The following is a 22,842-nucleotide window of genomic DNA, read 5'->3' as shown; positions in this document are numbered from 1 at the left end:
CTAATTTAATTTCCTTGTGGTTAGAGAACATATTCCATGAGACTTCAGTCTTTTAATATTTATGATACTTATTTTATTGCTCATTATATGTTGTATTGTGGTGAGTGTTCCATGTGTACTTGCAAAGAATGTGTGTTCTGTTTTTTTGACTGACGTGTATCATAAATATTAATTATATCAAACTGGTTAATAGTGTTATGCAGATCTTTTCTGTATTTTTACTGACATTTTTGTTTACTTCTATCATTTATTGGGAGACTGATGTTAAAATTTTTTTTACACAATCGACAATAATTATCGATTTGTGGATCTCTGATTCTGTCAGTTTTTGCTTTATCTATTTTAAAATTCTGTTTTTACTTATATACACCTTTATGATATGTCTTTCTGATAAATTGACCCTTTTGTAATTATGAACTGTCTCTCTTTATCTTTGGTAATACTTCTTGTCTTAAACATTTTTTTGATGTTAATATAACCACCCCAGCTTTCTTTGCTTACTGTTTGCATGGGACTTGTTTTCATCGTTTTACTTTTAATATATTGTGTCTTTATATTTAAAATGTTTCTTGTAACTAAAATATATTTGAGCCTTGCTTTTTTTATCCAGTCTGAGTCTCTGCCTTTTTAACTGGTATGTTCAATCCATTTGACTTTTATGTAATTTTTGACATGGCTGTATTTAGGTCTATCAATTTTCTATTTTTCATTTGTCATATCTAGTCTTGTGTTTATTTTTCTTCCTTTTTTGCATTATTTTCAGTTGATCAAATAATTTTTTAATATTTTAATTACTGTATTGTCATTTTAGTTTTTGTTGTTGCTCTAGGCTTTGAAGTATTTATTCTTTATCATAGTCTATACTTAGAGTTAATATTTTACCACTTTACACGCTATGTATATTTTTGGATAACTTTAATATATACGTTTTCTCTTCATCTTTTGAAATTAAAATTCCTGTTTGAACTATAAAACCAAGCTCAGTGTTTTAGAAGTAAAAATGAAAATTCTGAACGTCATTTGCTTCTCAAGTCTGTTTTAAAACCAAGAGCTGAAAAGTATCTTATTTCTTTAGTTTTTTCTTCTTTTGAATGTGGAATCCAAAAACACATTTTAGAAGTAAGTTTTGCTAAGCTCATGTCTCAGTAAGAAAACAAATAATAGAAATTACATTATAAATACTTGTTTTCTTTATGCAAGGCTCGAAGCTGCAAAAGATGATTACCGTGTTCACTGTGAAGAACTTGAAAAGCAATTAATTGAATTTCAACATAGGAATGATGAATTGACTAGTCTTGCTGAGGAAACAAGAGCCCTGAAAGATGAAATAGATGTTCTTAGGTATGGCATGTCTAAATATAATTATGTCACTTCTAAGTTATTACTTAGTCATTTCAGTATTCCATATTTTAATCAGGGATTCTTAGAGTTTTCCCTATATATCAAGTATTGATCAGTGTTTATCCAGCCTCCTAGTCTTTACTTCTTTTATGCTTGTTGATAGTTATGGACCGTTTAAGGATAATATTTGATTCTTGTTGGGACAGTTTCATAAACCTTTTTCTTATTTCTCATTTAAGAAAATGATACCTTTTTCTTAAAAATTTGTAAGCTGAGTTACTTTTAGATACATTTGGCTTGACCTTCTTGTGCTTACTCGTATATCTTGTGAAATTTTTGTGTAAGGAAATGCAGTCACAAACCATATTTTGACATTTGATAAAATATAGATAAGAATCCTAACATTTATTTCAAGGTTATCTCAGGTTTGTCTTATAGTCTTTGACAATATAAAATTTATATTTAGCTTTTGCCTGTAAAATGTTACCGAAGCAAGTAGTCTATCCACATGATTTTTATATTTTCTGTTAAATTTTCTTAATCAGCCATTTTCTTGCACCGTTTTTAGTGTCCTTATTTTAAATGAAATCTTTATAACCATTAATTTGAACTTGCATGTGATATTGAAGTGGTTTGGTTTATTTATTTATTTTTGCTCTAGCCCAGTTGTCAGGTAAGCACAACTCTAAAGGGAAGTGCTTTGCTAAACAAATTATAAGTTGAATCAACTTCCTTAATATATCAAATACTTAGAGCAAAACTACGTTAAATATTATGCACAAAGCACAATTGGCCTGTAAGCTACAGAGCAGCTCAGAATTGTTCAATTATATTTAGAAAACCATTCTTTTTTTATACATTTTTCTGATATATAAAATAGTTTGATAATTCAGTGTGTCAAATTTGAAGCATTTTTATTTTGATGACTTTATAACAGAAGGGTTGAACTTTAGACAGTTTTAGACTTGAGTCTGTCTCCAAAGTTCTCGCAAAGTTTATGATTTCTTTTCTCTGTCCCTCTCATTTTTTTTTAACCAATTGATAGTTCATTTGGAAGACTCATTTTACAGCCAGAATAACATTGTTATGTGTACTTACTAGTTTTTACACAGTAATGTTTAGTCTTTGTTATTATAGGGCTACCTCTGATAAAGCAAATAAACTGGAATCAACAGTTGAGATATATCGTCAGAAGCTACAAGATCTGAATGACCTTCGCAAGCAGGTGAAAACTTTACAGGAAACAAACATGATGTATATGCATAATACAGTCAGCTTAGAAGAAGAATTAAAGAAGGCAAATGCAGCACGTACACAATTAGAAACATACAAGAGACAGGTAAGAAAATATCTTGATTTTTTAAATCAGTAAAATTGAAAGAGTTCAACTTTGAGTTATCTAGGTCTTTTACATTACTGTTGGCTTCTGAGCTTGTATATTTTTTGGACATTTTTATTGTTTTATTAGTATTTCTGGCAACCAGTGATAAATGCCTAGAGAATGGAGTTATAACCTAAAATATTCTCTTCTGCTATTTATCAAACAACCTAGATAAACAGGGTAGAAGGCTGATTTTTTTTTTTTGCTAAGTTATTATTTGTGTATTTTAAAACTTATGTTTATTCTTCTTATCTACATGCCATTTCCACAAATATTTTTTTTTGTTACATAAGTTAACCCATTTTTATAGGCTAGCAACATTTCAAATGGTGGTGCTTGACTGGTCCTTCAATTCCTTCAGTCCTCTGATGTCAGACTTTACTGTGACAGCAGAAGTAGTATTGTAGGTCCAGGCACCACCAGCTACCGTTTTCATACAGGAACCACAGTGCCAAATGCCCACAGCTCATCTCTTCATCTTGGTTTTGCCACAGAAGGAGCAAGTGTACTTGGCATGCTGGCTGATTTCAGTTTTCTTCACCATTTTCCTGAGGGAGGCACCATAACGGGTCCTGTATTTACCCACAATTCCAACCTTCTTGATGCGTTCAGCCATGTCACCGCAACCTAGGTCCAAGCCCAGAGAGTCCACAAATATTTAGAATTAGACTATAATCTTACTATAAATTTTATTTCCAGTTTCTCATTTATTGAACTCTGAAAAGCTATCAATATTATATACTCTCATTTTTTACTTTTGATTCCGATAAAAGGTTCAGGATCTTCACGTTAAACTTTCCTCTGAATCCAAAAGGGCGGACACACTAGCATTTGAAATGAAGCGGCTTGAAGAAAAACACGAAGCTTTACTTAAGGAAAAAGAGGTAAACATAAATATAAGTGATATGTAATATGTATGTCTTGTTTTAGTTTTTAATACTATCCTTGCTGTTTTAAGAATGGAACTGATGTAATCAATTCTATCTTTCTCCAAATTGAAATTGGTGATATAAAAGAAAGTCTTGTAGACATTCTTTATGTGGTTTTGTAAGTTTCCCTCATATGGGAAGATGAAGTCACAGAGCCAAGGTCATGTCTCAGGGCATGTTTTCCAGCTCTAGACTGTCAACTCCTTGAGAGCAAGGACCATAGATGCAATTTTTTAACAGCTTTATTAGAATATAATTTATATACCATAAATTTTGCCCATTTAAAAGATATAGTTCAGTGGTGTTTAGTGTATTCACAGGGTTGTGAAACAATTATCACAGTCAAATTTTAGAACATTGTCATCACTCCAGAAAGAGACCGTGTGCCCATCAGCAGTTACTCTGCATTCTGACCCCCCTTTCCTCAGCCTTAGCGACCATTAATCTACTTGCTGTCTCTATAGATTACATGAATATAATATATGGATATTATATATATATAATATATTATATGAATATTATATATATGAATATATAATCATACACTTTGTGGTTTTTGTGACTGGATTCCTTCATTTAGCATAATGCTTTCAAGGTTCAACCATGTTGTAGCATGTGTCAGTACTTCATTCATTTTTATTGCTGAATAATAATCCATTGTATGGATATACCACATTTTATTTATCTGTTCATCAGTTTATGGACATTGGGTTGTTTCCACTTTTTGCATATTAAATGAATAATGTGGTTATGAACATTTACGTACAAGTTTTTATGTGGACATATGTTTTCTCTTTTTTTTTAATATTTATTTATTTTTTGGCTGCGCTGGGTCTTAGTTGCAGCACGTGGGATCTTTCCTTGCAGCATGCGGGGTCTTCATTATAGTGCGCGGGCTTCTCTCTAGTTGCAGTGTGTGGGCTTCTCTCTAGTTGTGGTGCACAGGCTCCAGAGCACAGAGGCTCTCCAGTTGTGGCACGCAGGCTTAGTTGTTGTACAGCATGTGGGATCTTAGTTCCCCGACCAGGGATCGAACTGGCGTCCCCTGCATTGCAAGACAATTTTTCAAGCACTGGACCACCAGGGAAGTCCCTTCATTTCTTGAGTATATACCTAGGAATGGTATTGCTGGGTCATATGGTAACTATGTTTAACTTTTTTAAGAACTACCAGACTTTTCTAAAGTGGATGAACCATTTTTCATTATCACCAGCAATTTGTAGATTCTAATTTCTCCACCTCCTTGACTAAGTATATTAAATTTTAATTTTGGCTATCCTAGTGGGTATGAAGTAGTGTAGCATTATGGTTTTGATTTGTATTTCCCTAATGACTAATGATATTGAACATCTTTGCCTGTACTTATTGGCCATTTCTAATTATCTTTGAGAAATATCTCTTCAAATTCTTTGCCCATGTTTAGTCATTTGCTTTTTAAATTTCAAGTTCTAAGAGTTCTTTATATATTCTGGACATAAGTCCCTTGTCAGATACGTGATTTGCAAATACTTCCTCCCATTTGTGGGTTGTCGTCTCAGTTTTTTTTTTTTTGATGGTATTTTTTTTGCAGCAGAATAGTTTTTTTATTTGATGAAGTCAAGGTTATCTGTTTTTTCTTTTGTTAGTTTTATGGTGGTGTTTCTATGAAACCATTGAGTAACCTTAAGGTTGTAAAGATTTATTCCTATGTTTTCTTTTAAGAGTTTTATAGTTTTAGCTCTTATATTTACTCTGTGATCAATTTTGAATTAATTTTTTATGTGGTGTGAGATAGGTTTCTAACTCTATTCTTTTGTGTGTGTATATTCAGTTGTCCCGGCACCATTTGTTGACAAGACTTGCCCCATTGAATTGTCTTGGTACCCTTGTTAAAAATCAATTGACCATGATACTGTAATGATGGATATATTATACCTTTGTCAAAACTCATAAAAGTGAAACAGAAAGAATGAACCCTAATGTAAGCTATGTCCTTTAGTTAATAGTAATGTGATTATTATTGTATTGGCTCATCATTTCTTACCGGTAACCACAATAATGAAAGATGTTAATAATAGGGGAAATTGGGGAATGGGGGGAGACGAGGGAATATATGGGAACTTTGTGCTTTCTGTTCAGTTCTTCTGCAAAAAAGTGTATTAATTTTTCAAGTAAAAAAAAAAATCATTTGGCCATAAATATATGACTTTATTTCTGGACTTTTAATTCTTTGTCATTGATGTGTATGTCTAGCTTTATGCTAGTACCACACTGTCATGATTACTGTAGCTTTGTAGTAAGTTTTGAAATTGGAAAGTATGAGTTCTCCAACTTTGTTCTTCTTTTTAAAGCTATTGTTTTGGTTATTCTGGGTCCCTAGCATTTCATATGAATCTTAGGATCAGATTATCAATTCCTGCAAAATAGCCAGATTGAGATATTGATAGGGATTGCCTGAATTTGTTGATCAGTTTGGAAATCTGGCCACCTTAATAGCGTTAACTTTCTGATCCATGACTGTAGGATAACATTCCATTTATTTAGGTCTTTAGCTTCTTTCAACAATGTTTTGTAGTTTTCCTTGTACAAGACTTGCACCTTTTAAAGCTTTATTCATGAGTGTTTTATTCTTTTTGTTACCATTATAAATGAAATTATTTTTTCAGTTTCATGTTTGGATTTTTCAATGCTAATGTATAGAAATACAATTGATTTTTGAACACTGATCTTGTATTTTGCATCCTTGTTGGATTCACTTAGTATTTCTAATAGTTTTTAGTAGATTCTTTAAGATTTTCTATGTAGAAGATCAGGACATCTGCAAATACAAACAGTTTTACTTCTTCCTTTGCAATCTGGATGCCTTTTGTTTCTTTTTCTTGTCAAATTGTCCTGGCTAGAACCTCCAGTACTTTGTTGAATAGAAATGGCAAGGGTGGATATCCTTCTCTTGTTTCTGATATTAGGGAGAAAGCATTCACTCTTTCACCATTATGTATGTTACTAGCTGTGGGTTTTGTTTGTAGATGCCCTCTATCAGGTTGAAGAAGTTTCATTTTATTCCTAGTTTGTTGCATGTTTTTATCCTGAAAGGTTTTTGGATTTTGTCATCTGCTTTTTCTGGGTCAGTGAGATGATGTGTGGTTTTTGTCTTTTATTGTATTAATGTGGTATATTACATTGATTTTTGATATTAAATCAGTTTGCATTCTTGAGGTAAATTCCACTTGGTCATAGGGTATAATCCTTTTTATATATTGCTAGATTCAATTTGCTAGTATTTTGTTGAGTGTTTTCCCATCTATATTATAAGAGATATTGGTTGGTAGTTCTCTTTTGATATCATTGCCTGGTTTTGGTATCAAGATGATACCACATAGAATGTGTTGAAAAATTTTTCCTGCTTTTTAGGTTTTAGCTCACTTAAAGTCTTTATTTAGTGTGTCCACCCACTAGGGTCATCTCATTGACTTTTTCTGTTAACTGGTTTTTTTTTTTTTCCTGCATTGGGACTGTCCTGTTTCTTTGCATGTTTCATACTTTTGTTGAAAATATGACCTTTAAAATAATATAATATTTCAACTCTGGAAATCCAGATTTTCCTTCAACCTCAGAGTTTGTTGTTATTGCTGGTTTTTTTAGTGACTCTTTTGGACTAATTCTATAAAATCTTCTTTCCTTGTAATGTGCAACCACTGAATTCTCTGCTCAGTTACCATTGAGATCAGTTAATGATTAGTCAGATATTTCCATAGATGCCTTGAGCCAGTAACTCTCCCAACCTTTGCCAAAGGACTCAGTGTGTATTTTGGAAAACGTCTTCAATTCTTAGGCAATTTAAAACTCTGCCTTTGCCTTTATTTCCTGTTTGCACAGGGCCTCAAGTTTATCCAGAGCTGAGACATTGGGGCCCTCTCAGGTCTTTTCTGGGCATGCACACAGCTCTATATATAGCTGGCCTCCTGGATCTCCAGGGATATGTCAGAACTTTTCTAAGTCCTCTATGGATTTCTTGTTTCTCAGCTCTTCCTTGTAAGTTTTGGGCAAGGCTCTTGTTTGCCCTAACTGGCATCACAGCCTCCAGCAGCTATAGTGAAAACAATTGCTGATGATTGTTTTTGACACATCAATCAATGAAAAGTATGACTGGGGCTTCTCCAGGTTGCTTCTAGACAGACCAAATAGTGACAGTTCTCTAAGCATGGTGCTTTTTAGGAGGAGTTTCATATCCAGTCTGCCCATTCTGGTGGTGGCTAAGCTGCTGTTTTTCAAAGCTTCAGAGATTGAGAGGGAATTCCCTGGTGGTACAGTGGTTAAGACAGTACTTTCACTGCCGTGGGCCTGAGTTCAGTCCCTCGTCGGGGAACTAAGCCGTGTGGTGCGGCCAAAACAAAACAAAAAACAGGAACAAAGATTGAAAGGCTGCTGGTTTTCAAGGCTACTCCAGAGTTGCGGAGAGGGTGATAGTAGTAAGAATAGTTAAAAGAACAAAAAGCTCACTGTTCTGAGATTTAGCAGAGTTTCTTTAACAAGTGCTCCTCAGATCATAGCAGACCTTTGATTAATTTTCAGAGTCTGGAAAAGTTGATTTTGACAAATTAGCTAGTGTTTGCATTGCATTTGTGAAGGAACAGATTTATAGGGGTCCTCATGCCTGACTGTAGTTATAGTTTATAGTGTTCAGGGATTCCTGCGGCATCTGTGCACTCTGGCCTAAGGACCCTAACCAATTTACTGTTAGGTTGATTTGAACCACATCATGGACTAAGTAGGGTTTTGTTTACTGATTTGAAATATGACATTTAAAATATGATTTTATGTTAAAGTACTTTTCAAGTTCTGGGAAAAGCGTTTAAACATGAGCCTTTTGTACAGAATGTAGAAATTTGTCATTGGCTGTCAGCTGTAAAATAAAATAGCCAATGATATGAAGTCTTAGCATGCTATCCCTAGGAAATAATGTTTTTCCACAAATTCATACTTCCAGTATGCTACTTAGAGTAATAGAAGGAAATAACAAGTCTCCAGCATCTCTTACACGCCAGACTATAGTGTAGATATTAGACAAACTTTATCTCATTCGCTACTCAGAACACCTTTGCAGGGGCTTATGAATCAGTATTCTCATTTTGATGATAAAGATCTAAAGCCAAAGAGTCAATAACTTGCCTTAGATAGTATAGCTGGAAATAGTGAAACTGAATTCAGGGCACGATCTGTTTGCCTCCAAAGTCCATGTACTTTTATTACTCTACAGTTGCATATTTGTGCTCTGTTGCATAATTACATTCATTTGGTTCGAAGATAAACTATCTAATGGGGAAAATCACAAGCTTTGTGTTGTATAAAATCTATTATTTATGTGATTTATACAAGAGAAATTACCCCTTAGCACTAAAACTAAAACATTGTCATTTTTAAGTAAGGAACAGTTATCAAATTAAATTAAGATAAATTATTTTAAGCATAAATTAAATTGCCTGTGGGCAGAATTAAATATTTTGCTTATATAAACGATTCTTTTTTAGAGACTAATAGAACAGCTTGATACTCTGAAAGAAACAAATGAAGAGCTTCGATGTTCACAAGTACAACAGGATCACCTAAACCAAACAGGTGAATTTTGTTGCATTTAGAAAAGGTTTTTTTAATGGTAGATATACTGAAATGTTAATCTATTTTTTTGTTGTTGATGTTGTTTAGATGCATCTGCTACAAAAAGCTATGAGAATCTTGCTGCTGAGATTATGCCAGTGGAGTATAGGTAAACTTGTTTTTATTAATTGATAACCCATACTTAATATTAGAAACGAGATTTCTTCTTCCTTTTGTAAATTTCTAAGCCTTTAACATTTTCCATTTTACGAGTCATATGGCTTGAAAATTACTTTGTCTCATGCTTAGGCTTTCTAAATCAGATTGTTACTGTTACTATGGAAGCTTAAAAATTTACCAGAAATAAAATTTCACTTACTAGCTGAATAATATATTCTAGTTTTTATAATACAGCCTTTATTGTGTTGAACTTATTTTTTTATCCTTAATCTCTTTGGTAATACTTTAAAATGACAGCTATTGAGTGGACAGGAATTTCCTCTTTTAAACACTATGGAAAACCTTTTTAATACTTGGCATTCAGATCCACACTGGTGAAAAAAATAGGAGAGGAGCTGTCGATTGCAGGAGGATTAAGCTGGAGTTAAATAAAATACAAATTTTAGAGGTTCCTTTTGACCTTTTATTTTGGTATTTTACCGCTCTGTTTACTTCTAGGTATTTAACTAATCTGGTATAAAATTTTATTTTCCTTTTTTGTGGCAACAGTTTTATTTGTTAATTACTTCTAATTCTACTCTTTATTTAAACAGCTTTATTGAGATATAATTCACCCGTTTACAGATATACAGTTCAGTGGTTTTTAGTGTAATCACAGAGTTGTATAACCATCATCACTATCTAGTTTTAGAACATTTTCATCCTCCACAAAAGACACCCTGTACCTATTAGCAGTCATTCCCCATTCCTGCCTCCCCTCCATCACCAGCTCCAGGCAACCAGTCATCTACTCTGTCTCTATGGATTTGCTTGTTGTGTATATTTCATATACATGGAATCATATAATATGTGTCCTTTTGTGAGTGACTTCTTTCACTTTGCATAATGTTTATAAAGTTGTTGATTTTCAATTTGTTCAGTTTTTTGCTGTTAAGATAGAGCTCTTTACATGCTGGGCTGGAAACTAACTTGCACTTTTTAGTTAGTAATATCCAGTGATATTAATCATTTAAAAATAGCCATTTTTTTAAAGCGATGGTGCTGGCATTCAGAAGAACAAATATTGTGATTAATTGAGATTAGTTGCTTTTGGGGAATGGAATTTAGGAGGGCAGCAGGTAGGAAGCATTACTTTTTTATTTAATACCATTCCTATCATTTGCATTTTTAAAAACATGTATGTAAACCTTTAATAAAAATTTTTTCTAAAAACAAAAAGTCTAGAGACAGTCATATGACTGTCATTATCATAAAAGTATACTTAAAAATTTTGAGCAAACTGTAGTTTCTTAAATCTACTGCTTTTTATTTATATGTTTTCTAAGGATGTACTATATATTACCTCTAGTGTGAATAGTTTCTAAATTATCAAAGTAAAATAATTCATATCATCTCTTAGGGATTTACATAATAAACATTTATTGATATATAATATAATCTTATACCTGTACCTTTAAAAACTTACCATTTGTTTTTTTGAGACATAGTCCTACAGGGCACAGTTTTTTCTTAAGAACTTTCAGAAGCTTTGGTAATGTTTCAAAATGAGCTATCGAGTGGACAGGAATTTTTTTTAAAAAGCAAAGAATTTAAAAAACTCTTATACTTAAAAAAATTTTTTTTTAATCGCTTTTTAACATCAGGGAGGTGTTTATTCGACTGCAGCATGAAAATAAGATGCTTCGATTACAGCAGGAAGGTACTGAGAACGAACGTATTGAAGAACTTCAGGAGCAGCTGGAACAGAAGCAGCGCAAGATGAATGAATTGGAAACTGAGCAGAGGTGACTGACACACTCCTTCATAATAGATAGTTGTAGCGACTTCATTACCTAACCACAGAGTCTTGATTCGCAGACGTGGAAGATATCATTGTAGTTCAAATAATTAGGATTTGCACGTTTCGATTTTTGCTTTTTCATCTCTCACTACCCATTATTTTTAGCAGCCTTTGTTAAAGCAGGTTGCTTATTCTTGAATTTCATTTAGATGTCTTCATAAATGACAAAAAATTAACAGATGAGTAAATGACAATCTGGTTTTCAGCTGGAGTCTTGTGCATAGATGGTACATAGATTGTGGAGTCAAATTTGAATCCCACCTCTACTGAAACTGGGCAAGTTACTTAAATTCACACTTAGTGTCCTCAGCTATAAATTGGAGATGACACCTATTTGCAGGTTCTTATGAAGATTACAGATAATGTGTTTAAAGCAAATGGTGTACTTATCTGATATCAATGAGGTGTTCAAAAATTATAATGTTTAAAAAAAATAACGTTTATGTGGTGCTTACTAGTGTCAGGCACTTTTCTAAGCCCTTTTTTATATTAACTCAATAAATTCTCACAATAACTCTATGAAGTAGTAACTATAATTATCTCTTTTTTTATGGACAAGGAAGCTGAGGTGCAAGGTGTAACTTGCCCAGAGTTACACAGCTAGTAAGTTCTGGATCCTGCATTTGAACCCTCTGTCAATCTGACTTCAGAGTCTGTGCTCTTTAACCACTTTGCTAACCTGCCTCTTACAAATAGCATACTGACAATGAAGGTATTTGGATTTATCTGACCTACCTTTATTGGATCTTAGAGACCATCAGGAATTTTAAAGACACTTGAACCTTGTCTCTCAACTTGTATGTATGCTATTACATCAACTGCAGTTAAAAGAAAACGTTTTAGCTTTCTGAAGAGACCATTAAATATTGCTGTTTTATATGGTTCAATATCAGCACTGGAGATCCTAAGTTTCAGCTATTAATATAGGAAGATAGACATGTGAATAGATAATTATTATGTGATAACTGTAATATTGGAAAAATGGAGTATCATGATGGGCAGGTGTGTTGTGTCATATATATATATATATATATATATATATATATATATATATATATATAAGAGAGAAAGTCAGACAGATAGTAACTCTCTCTCTCTTGCTGGTAGCTTCAATGGCAGTAATGATTGAGCAGGGTTTTTTGGTTTTTTTTGTTTTTTTTTACTGGAGTATAATTGCTTTACAGTGTTGTGTTAGTTTCTGCTGTACAACAGAGTGAATCAGCTATATGTATACATATATCCCCTCCCTCTTAGACCTCCCTTCCACCCCACCCCCATCCCACCCATCTGTAATGAGATTTTGCCAAGTTAAAAAGCTGCAGTAGTTGCTAGTGCCAATCTCTTTAGTTGAAATAAAAGTCATGAAGAAATGGTTGGAAAATGGTGGCCTTCCTCTTCTCCCAGCACCCTGTGAAATCTGAAACAAGAAATGGAAACCTAGTTTCCATTCATTAAAAATACAACTGAAGGAAAACTGAGCTAGTTTTCTGATTTTTATACCAGTGAGTACAGTGCAGAAATGTTATGCTTTGCCACTGACTCATTAAGAACCTTAAATTTTTAAATGTGGCCATATATGCTTTTAGGATAAAAATGTCTTTTTTTAAAGAATATTTCCTTGAAAGTAGGCAACTATACCATATATTATACCTAGCCACAGATAATTGTTCAGCTTTGGTTATTGCTATTAAATGTATACTTTATGAGTTAAATTGCATAAATGCACCTTTATAGATCCTTAACTACTTTGACTTTCAGTATAAATGAACACGTGTGATTCATCTTATAATAGGCTGAGCAAAGAACAAATTCGAGAATTGCAGCAGCAGATTGAGGACCTCCAGAAGTCTTTGCAAGAACAAGGCTCCAAGTCTGAAGGAGAAAGTGTAAGGAACTTAAAAGTTAGGATAATTCTGTTATGTATGGACTCTCTGTAATAGGTCCTGATGTCCAAATTAATCTTGTATTTGAAAGTGCTACCCTTATCATGGGGGGTGCCCTTAAATACCGTATATATCTGCATAACAGATGCAGTGATTTTGCCAACTTGGAGCCTATAAATTGATCATATGGATTGGAAGGTGATTTCTATCTGCCCTACTTCAACAGCTACCCTTAAGTTCATGGTAATTCCTGATTGGGAGCATGCTACAATTGAGGCCTTCACAGTTTTGCTGGGATCCCAACAGGACTGGCCTGAGAAAACCCTAGTGAGAGTAATCTGCAGTCAGAATAGAGGAAAAGAGAGAATGAGAAAGTGATTTCTACCAAAAGAACATTCAAGAAGTAGGTCACATCAACCTCCAAAGGACAGAAATCTTAAAGCAGTCTTGAAGTACATCACCCCTTATTTCTTCCCTCCTTTCATACAGACTCATGGCCTTGCCATTTCTCATGGTTTTTGATGGCAAATAATTGTGAGGGCAGAGGTAAGAGGACTTAAAAAAGATCAAACAGCCTAAATCTGAATAGAACTAGCGATGTTTATATAGTTCAATCTCTATATGCAGAGAGGAAAAGAAGTAATAATTGAGGGAGGAATGTATTTAACTAAAACAACAACAAAAAGATAGGGCTAATGTCATACCTGACACATTGGACCTGTCTTCAAGACCACACAAGTATTACAGCAAATATTTTCCTCTGTTTCCATTGGGAAGTGTGACAGAAACTGAATATCTGCCCTTGATTCTTTTGCACTTGCCACCCTATTTTCATGCTTTTCAGTATAGACTAAATCCTTCCTTAACCTAGTGCCCCTTGTACTTCTTTTATAGCCTAGCATTTAAGCTAAAATTAGGACTCAGGGCCATATTCTTGTTAATATCCCTCATAAGAAGGTGTGTTTCTGTTGTGTTAGCAACCTGTGTACCTCATTCTTAGTCTGGACTTGGAACTAGCAAACTCACAGAATGAGAGCAAAGCACAGGGGGGCTGACCTACAGCCTATTCTTTCCTCTTCTTTTCTGCAACAGCTTGCATCTCAAACAGTCCCCCAAGAGAATTATTTGATGAAAGTTTCGCATTTGGAAAATATAAATAGACTTTGTAAAATGGTATGGATGAGCAGAGATTTTTTTGAACTAATATATGAGAGAGAAAAGGAACAACATTGAAATGGGAGTTGGATCCATAAACTCAATTTGGAGAACTGCTTTCTTCCTCCACAAAGACTTCAAAATACTGAATGGGCTTTGTGCCAATAGCTCCTCAGTGGGCTATGCTATTGGGAGTCTAGGAAGCAAAATGAAGGACAAAATGTTCATTTCAACAAAAAGCCCTTTTTATTGACTATAACCTACATACAAAAAAGTATGTTGTGTATGTGCATTGTGTATGTGTGTGTGTGCATATTTCCTAGCTCTGCTCATGGAAAAGGCTTAGAAACAATGATCCCAATAAGCATGCTTGAAACTGAGCGGGACCCTGTAGGGCCCTCCCGGGTGCAAAAGTCTTTCTCTGTCTCCCATTTCATGTTTTAAGGAAAAAGGCTTTGGCCTCCTAGACCTTCCCTGAGTTCTAAAGGGCAGATTCAAACAGTTACTAATTAGGGAAGGGAGGGAATGCAGAAAGAGAGGAGAAGCAGTCAGGAAACAACCGTGCAGATGAAGCAGGGTCCTGGTTCCTCCTGGTTCCTCCTCAAAGGATGTACATAACAATGTATCTCTGAGTTCTTCTACAGGAACTAAGATCCCCACCCAGGTGGAGGATGGTAACTTGAGGCAGAGCACACGATTTCTAGAGCACTTCCCTGTTACCTCACCACCAACCAATCAGAGAAAGGTCATGCACCCTGCAGCCCTCCCTCAAAATTTTGCCTATAAAAACTCTTCCCTGAAAACCATCAGGGAGTTCAGGCTTTTTGAGCATAAGCTGCCCATTCTCCTTGCTTGGCCCTTCCATAAAACGTTTTCTGTTCCAAAAAAAAAAAAAATATATAGGGCTAGATGTGTGTTAGATATTGATTGGATAGAATGTTAGGTAACTATACTTGTATTGATGAGGGAGAGTAAATAAAGAGATGAAAAGGAAGTTTGAAAGGGTTGAGTTTCCTTTCTGTCTTTTATATGCTTTATATGATTTTCTCTTTTTTCCCTGGGGGCTTGGAAAATAGAAATCGTCTCATGCATGGCGGCATCTCATATGTGCATATATACGGTATTGTAACCTCTCTAATACAAATTTTTTTAAGCCACATTAAAAAAATTTTTTTAATGGGATCATTTTGGGGTAGTACATTTTGGATTACAGTGTTTTAAGGATTTTAAATTTATCTTTTTAAAAAAATTTATTGGTGTCCAAATTACATTTTAGATTATATATTTTAAACTCTTCAAACTATTTGGTAGATGATACAGAACTAGCATTGCAATCTAAATTCCTGTTCTTTTAAAGAGGAAATTTTGTGTTTTAAATTTTATTTTTTAACAAAATCCAATTGCTTCATTTTGATGTTAATATTGAAAGTGCTTGCACTTATGATAAAGTTTTATTATAGAGATAATTATTTTTGTTCATTAAGGCTATTCTTTAATGAAGGTCTAAAATCTTAAAATTTGTGTTTTAGATGGATGATTCTTTAGGAGTTTAAATGTTTGATACTCCTCAATATATCACATTCAGCTTGCATTTGCTATTTTCCTTCGAGTTCAAATTTTATTTTCATTGTATTCAATAATATGAAGTATTTTTCTTTCTGCTATTATACTTACTCTTCCTAATTTAATTTCCTATTCTCTTTCCCTTTCTTCTTTGAAGTAAGAATATACCTAAAATCTTCTGTTTTTAAAAGTATGTTATTAGAAATACAAATTTTTAAAACATTTATAATTTTATATTGTATCCCTTCAAAAGGAGGTAAAGAGATTTCAATGTCTGGAAAACTTATTTGTCACAATAGTTATCTTACAGCAACTTTTTCTAATTTTTATAGTCCAGCAAACTAAAGCAGAAGTTGGAAGCTCATATGTAAGTAAAACTGATATTCATTTCAAATATGAGAGGGGAAGGGTCTTAAAAGCTTCTGAAGTTATTAATATCCTTTTCTGATTTTGTTTATTAAAAGTAAAAACCCTGATGCCAATTCATTGTTCACCACTGCCACCAAAAGTGAAAAGAAAAACATGGTAAAAGGGTCAGCCTACCTGCTCATGATCCCAATCTCCTACATTTTTTAATCGCTAGTGTCATTTGAAGAGTTTATAAAGCAGACACCTGCACAACTAGATTATGTGGAAGTGTGGGATGTTTAACCTATAAAATATTTACTTTAACCTTCTTAGGAAGCAAGGGTGGCAAGGGGAAAACTGTAAAATTTTTGGCACCCACCATGTGTCAGGCAGTTTACATCCTCATAACCAACCCCTAGAATATTTGTCAGGTATTATTCCCATTTCACAGATGAAGAAACTAAGGATCAGAAAGTGACTTGCCCACAGTCCACAAATGTTATGTGGCAGAAACCAGTTTTCATTCTTAGGTCTGTTTGGCTCCAAAGCTCCATGCTCTTTCCACTACTTAGGGAAAAACTAACGGAGGTCCATGAAGAATTACAGAAGAAACAAGAGCTCATTGAAGACCTCCAGCCAGATGTAAACCAGAATGGTAGGTATTTGTAAAAACCTGGATCAGACTTTATGTAAAGACTTGACTTTTTTAGTTGAAGGATGCAAGAACTGTGTATATAAGTCTTCAGGCAATGCAGATACGGACATCGCAAATAAGAATCATAATAATTTTTAGTGATTTAAGTAATTAATAAATGATCATATCCTAAAGCAAAAAAAAAGGTAAATCTAATAAAATGACCTGATTGATATATAGGAGTATCAAACATTGTAAAATATAATAAAATTAATACTATGGAAGTGTAAATAAAATAATTTATAATCAGATTAAAATGAACTTCAAACTTGTAGAAAGAATGCTTTATTTTGTGATGGTTGTGCTTACATTGTAAGGTGTATTTGCTCAATGAAATACTTGATAGAAGGGAGAAAAATAATTCAGTAAAGCAGATTAGAGATATTTTTTAAGAAAAAATAATACAAAATGATCGGGGATATATTGGGTGTAGTTCAAAAGTTTTAGATAAGAATTGACTACAAAGAAGAAATAAAATGTTTCTCTTCTACGTTCTCATTATCAGTCTTTTTAGAAAATATAATTTTTTTATGTGAGGAGGGAGTATTTTAAATTGCTCGTTTCATTTTCTTTTCAATAACAGTACAAAAGATCAACGAACTTGAAGCTGCTCTTCAGAAGAAAGATGAAGATATGAAAGCAATGGAGGAAAGATACAAAATGTACTTAGAGAAAGCAAGAAATGTGAGTGGCTTATCTTTCAGGGTTTTATTAGTCTTTGTGACTTGGGTTCTAATTGGACCTATCCCACCTCTTCTTGGATCTATGTCACATCGCTTTGCTCCCCACTACCCTGCCTTGCCAGTCAGGTTCTTGGTGCGTCTCCACCTCAGTCCTCATGTTCTTTCCCTCTCACTCATCAGCATCAGAAAATACTACACGTGGCTTCATAGGGACAGTTAAATGTTGATTGTAGTGACCTCATATAGAGAAACTGACTACTGTAAGGTATGTAATCTTTAGCTCTTACAGTGAACATTTGCCTTTGTGAAAATTGAGCTTTGCAAACTTGTTTAAATTGTTTTAGCATTAAGTCTGTATTAGACAGTTAAAGATCAGTCTAAATGTTCACCAGACTAATTATTCTTTTCCTTATTTCATACTTTTTCTTCAATATCTGTAAGTACTTTTCTCATAAAATCTTTTATTTCCATGAATATATTTTCCTAATTAACTGTAAGTATTCTCAGAGAATGTTAATGTGCCCTTTTCTAGTTACTGAATAAAAGAAGAGAATTTTATGACAGAGCCTTAAAATACTGCTAACATGTCTTCCCTTTTTATGTTTAAGTTTTTTATTTATTAAGGTGTAAATAGTACCTGCAGCAACAGGTATGCCCCAAGATCTCAAGGCTTAGCAAGATAGAAGTTCCCTTCTTGATCACACGAAGTTCAGTGGTCAGTGTGGGAGGGGCCATACTCTATGCAGTCATTCAGAGCCCCCGACTGACAAAGGGTCAGCCTTCTTCACTAAGGGGTTCTCAGATTTACTCAACGTTGTCTAGCTACAGAGGAGGGAAGACAGCCGAGATCGTATGGGACATACGTAATGGATCTGGCGTAAATCTCTTCCCTTGCATTTCAGTGGGCAGAACTCAGGCACGTGGCTGCACCCAACTTCAGGAGGCCGACTTGCTAAACATCGGGGCAGTCTGCCACAGTTCAGTGTCTCTGTTACAAGTGTGTAAATGCTTTCAGTAGAAAATTTATTGAAAGGTTCCCAGAGACAACTGCTGTTAACAGTGCATTTTTTTCAGTGCCTATTATCTCCGTGATTGTTACCATAACACACCCACACACGCAATTTCTATGATCGTATCACGTATGATTTTGATCTTGCGATTTGTATTTTTAAACTTAATGTCCTCATGTTATATAAATGCAGCTTCATATTTATCGAGCACCTGTTATGGTAAGCACTGGGAATACAGCAGCAAACAATACACTTGTGTATGGAGCAGACTGCAAAATTAAAGAGTTAGCTACATAATATTCTTTCAGTTGAGTAGATATATCATTGTTTACTTAGTCAACATCCTATTGTTGGAAACAGTTTGTTTCCATGTCTTTTTCTTTTTTGCTCCTAGAAATAAGGCTATGGGAAATATATTTATACAGAAAGTTTCCCCTTATTTTGGTTTATTATGTTAATCTTGTTCCTAGGTTAATGCCAAACAAAGTTTTTGGGTCAAAGGATAAGAACATTTTTAAGATACTTGACATGTATTTCTACATGATATTCTAAAAGAAGTATTATAACTAATTAGACAAAGCAATGACAATGAATACTGTATTCTTGCCATCATCAAATATTATCATTTAAAAAATAGTTGCTTTTTTGGTAAACATGATTTCATTTTTTACCCTTACACTATTTCAGGGGAGAGGTTAAAATAGTAACATACATACATGATAGAAAGCTCAGAAAATATAGAAAAGTCACAACCATACTTTCTAGCACTTAGAGGCAACCAATTTTTATGTGTTCTTTGTAATTAAATTATGATTTAAAAACTAATGTGTCTGCTTTTACAATGTGTACTTCATAAGGGGAGGTACTTCATAAGGGGAGGTACTTCATAAGAGTCAGTTGCCCTGACTCTGGTAAACTGCTGCAGCCCCATCTGCCACAGTGCCTGCCACGTTTAGCAGTGAATCGTTTTCAGTGAACCACAGTAATGTTTAGGGATATTACTTTCTAGTCTTTTTTCTTTACCTCTATAAACATAGATGAAATTTTCTTGTCATTAAATTTTAAATCTTTTAAAATAGATTTGTAATTAGGTGATACAGATGACCTTATTATTGTAAACTTGTTTTGCTTGTAATTTATACCTAATATTTCTGAGTTGATTTGCTACCATACTGCTGACTACATAGTTTAGTTCAGTCTCTGAACAACATTCTGATCAAACTTTGTTTTTGCTTACATTTGGTAATTTACATGGATATGATTGAATACTCTAGAATTTACAGACAAAATCATCAATGTCTATTATATTTATCATATATTGAATTACATCTAACTAGATAATAGTAGTAAAAGATTGTTGCTAAGAATTTTTTTGTGTGTTACTCCTACTTTGTACAGTTAGCAAGTTCCCATATAACTATTGAATTCATTTTAATTAATTTAAAAAAATGTTTTAATTTATCTGATTCAAGTTAAAGGTAGAAAAGCATTATTTCAAGACCTCAGTGCTCAAAGCTTGATAAGGCTAAGTAACTATTTCTGAGTACTGAGCCTGGAGAAGGAAATTTGATTTGGGGATGGGTATCTTCCCATTTTTGTACTGAATTTTTATACCATTTCTAGTCTGTAGAATGTTATTTTTGTTACTCAAATTAGAATGTAAAACAAGTTATAGTTAGTTCCTGGATCACTTTCTGGATAATGTTCCACTTTACACAGATTTTACACACTGTGTTCTTATTTTAGTATTTGACAAGATAAAGTGAACATAAGAGATTTGTTTTTTCCCTTTAAACAGGTAATAAAAACTTTAGACCCCAAATTAAATCCAGCATCAGCTGAAATAATGCTACTTAGAAAGCAGTTGGCAGAGAAAGAGAGAAGAATTGAGATTCTGGAGGTAAAACTTCCATATTCATATATGTCCTCTTAATTATTCTGTCAATATATAATTAACTGCTGTCAGTATTTGCCATTAATGATCAAATTTCACAAGAATTTAGAAGTTAGGAGTGTCATGTTTTAGCACGCAGTATGCTTATTACAAAGCATCTCACAAGCCCACAAGATGGGCCTCTACAAGTTTATGTATCTTGCTGCATTGTATGTCTCTCCCTCTGTAACAGCCAATCATATAGTAGCCCTTCTTTCTAGTAGAGTCCTGCCATCATGCTCCTTTTAATATTATGTGGATGAGAGTTCATTTAAAAAAAAAAACAACAAAACTCACCTTTTTAAAAAGGTACTATACTCAGTTAACCAGATTCTTCTTTACTTTTCTTCTCCCAATAAATCAACTAGGAAGGTTATGTTTCAGGGAAATACACTATATTCATTTACCATTTTCTTCATATTATTTCTGAGCCAGTAGATAGAGACTGTGGTGGAAATAATTTATTTAAAGCTTTAAAGACTTTCATATACAGAGTACACACCAGCCTTATGGTGCACTTGTTGTAAGTGTTTGTCCAGGCCATGTCAAGTGTTGTAAAAAAGCACTGGATAGAAGTGTCTCTGTGAAGAAATACTATTCATTCTTCAGGATCCAGCTCCAATATCTCCCATTTATAAAGCTCTCCTTGTATATCTTAGGCAAAGTTAGTTGTCTCTTTATAGTGACTCCATGTACTTTGAACTCATGAATTCATCCCACAATAGCATTTTTCTTTATGGCATGTGTCAGAGTGTCTTGAGGGCAGAGGCTGTATCATATCTCTGTACCCCCAGCGTTAAATACCACATAAATCAGAAGCCAAGGTTACAGCTTTACTGTTAATTTGTCTTAAAGTTATCGCTCCTCCTCTCTGGTCCTCAGTCTCCTCATCTGTAAAATAATGGGACTTGAACTGAATAACCTATGAACTCTAAGTTGCTTTGAATATTCACTTCCCAGTGAAAGCCAATGAGAACGTGCACCAGTGTTGATACTTGAAATGTAGCTCCCTTACAAGTGTGATGACAAAATGGTGCCTCTAATATAGGGCTCTGAGGAAAATCTTCAGTTAAGTCACAGCATATGGGCCTTTAATTCATGTGTATTTATCTGTACACACACTGCACAAAGTGAAAAGGAGAAAACTAATGTTTATAGCAGACGTTATTCTGTCTGCATCCTTCTCGGGCAGTCTCTGTCTGGAGTGGATGTGAGCGAGAAGATGGGCATCTTACCTCCTTTGTTTCCTGTATGCTTTTCGTACCATGAGCATCTTGCTGTAGGAACATTCACGTGTTTTAGATGCCACCTATATCTGGCGCTCCACAACATGTACAAAATCAGCTTTATTAGAGTAATTAGGACATGAACGTCAGTCTCTAGGATGGCACGCAGATAGGGCCCTGGGCAGTCTAGCATACAGTCACCAAGGACTGAGAGAGAACAATCTGTGCTAAGCTTTACCGGAAATTTTAAAGGATTTTCTGGGGTATTTTTCCCTACATCCTTTTTCTCCTTAGTTTTGACTCTCTTTGTTTTGTCACCTAAGCCAGTTGTTAACTTTTTTTCTCTAGATATAGGGGACAGTAGCATAAGAATCACTCGTTTCTTGTTTGTTATTGTTTAATATCTGTTCTACCAGTACAATTCCTAAAATAAAGATTTATTAGTCACAATCTTATTCTTCCCTAAAGGTGCTGGGCATGCATTTCCCATGATTCACCTTTACAATTTGTATACTTTCTGTGCCTCACAATGCATTCTTCACATTCTCTTGATCATGGGCATAGTGAAAAAAATATTCCATTTTCACTAATTTGGGTTTATTTTTGGGATTTTAATAGTCCTCATATCTTTTTCCAGAGTGAATGTAAAGTAGCAAAATTCCGTGATTATGAAGAAAAACTCATTGTTTCTGCCTGGTATAATAAGGTGAGTTGAAATTTAGCCAGTGAATCAATGTTTAGAACAGTGTTTATCAGACATTTTGACCATGAACCACAGAAGGAAATATACTTTATACCGCAAATTAGTATGTGTTCATGTTTATGTATAACTGAACAAAGTTACCTTGACTGTGTGTGTTGCACTCAGGTGTTTTCTGTTATATTCTCTTGGTTTTTTTTAAAATGTTGGTCATAATCCAAATTTACTTTATATTTTAATATTTTTAGTTGATTTTGACTTTTTCAAAACCACTAAATTGATTTCATGACCCACCAACCTTTAAGTTAATGCACATGAAGCACTCATACAGTTCTTAAACATTTTTAAAATCGCCTTGAGCCAAAACATTTAATTTGTGCTTCATAAAGGGTTTCTGTTGAA

The 22,842-nt window shown here is 34.0% G+C and overlaps 2 protein-coding genes and 1 pseudogene across 7 annotated transcripts in view; 1 reads left to right on the top strand and 2 right to left on the bottom strand.

The window, feature by feature from the left end:
• HOOK1 (hook microtubule tethering protein 1) overlaps positions 1-22,842 on the top strand; it is a 108,353-nt gene that overhangs the window by 77,981 nt on the left and 7,530 nt on the right. For 3 of the 5 annotated variants that reach the window (XM_082357133.1, XM_082357134.1, XM_082357136.1), the window contains 12 exons: positions 1,201-1,341; positions 2,479-2,680; positions 3,496-3,606; positions 9,159-9,246; positions 9,334-9,394; positions 11,049-11,189; positions 13,038-13,131; positions 16,179-16,213; positions 16,767-16,849; positions 17,472-17,572; positions 20,380-20,481; positions 22,378-22,446. In XM_082357133.1, the coding sequence (XP_082213259.1) occupies positions 1,201-1,341; positions 2,479-2,680; positions 3,496-3,606; positions 9,159-9,246; positions 9,334-9,394; positions 11,049-11,189; positions 13,038-13,131; positions 16,179-16,213; positions 16,767-16,849; positions 17,472-17,572; positions 20,380-20,481; positions 22,378-22,446 (1,228 nt within the window). Of the gene's footprint in view, positions 1-1,200; positions 1,342-2,478; positions 2,681-3,495; positions 3,607-9,158; positions 9,247-9,333; positions 9,395-11,048; positions 11,190-13,037; positions 13,132-16,178; positions 16,214-16,766; positions 16,850-17,471; positions 17,573-18,473; positions 18,543-20,379; positions 20,482-22,377; positions 22,447-22,842 lie in introns of those variants that run through there. The other 2 variants (XM_082357135.1, XM_082357137.1) reach the window with 2 other exon arrangements.
• LOC309613280 (large ribosomal subunit protein eL43 pseudogene) lies at positions 2,691-3,471 on the bottom strand (annotated as a pseudogene). Its single transcript has one exon. The product of its transcript is annotated as a large ribosomal subunit protein eL43 pseudogene (transcript).
• CYP2J2 (cytochrome P450 family 2 subfamily J member 2) overlaps positions 11,206-22,842 on the bottom strand; it is a 96,215-nt gene continuing 84,578 nt past the window's right edge. The window contains 1 exon segment of the mRNA XM_082357828.1: positions 11,206-12,063. Coding sequence (XP_082213954.1) covers positions 12,060-12,063 — 4 coding nt within the window. The 3' untranslated portion in view covers positions 11,206-12,059.

Source organism: Balaenoptera borealis (assembly GCF_965194805.1).
Source record: "Balaenoptera borealis genome assembly, chromosome: 1".
Classification (NCBI taxonomy): domain Eukaryota; kingdom Metazoa; phylum Chordata; class Mammalia; order Artiodactyla; family Balaenopteridae; genus Balaenoptera; species Balaenoptera borealis.
This window is presented reverse-complemented; position numbering and strand designations above follow the sequence as displayed.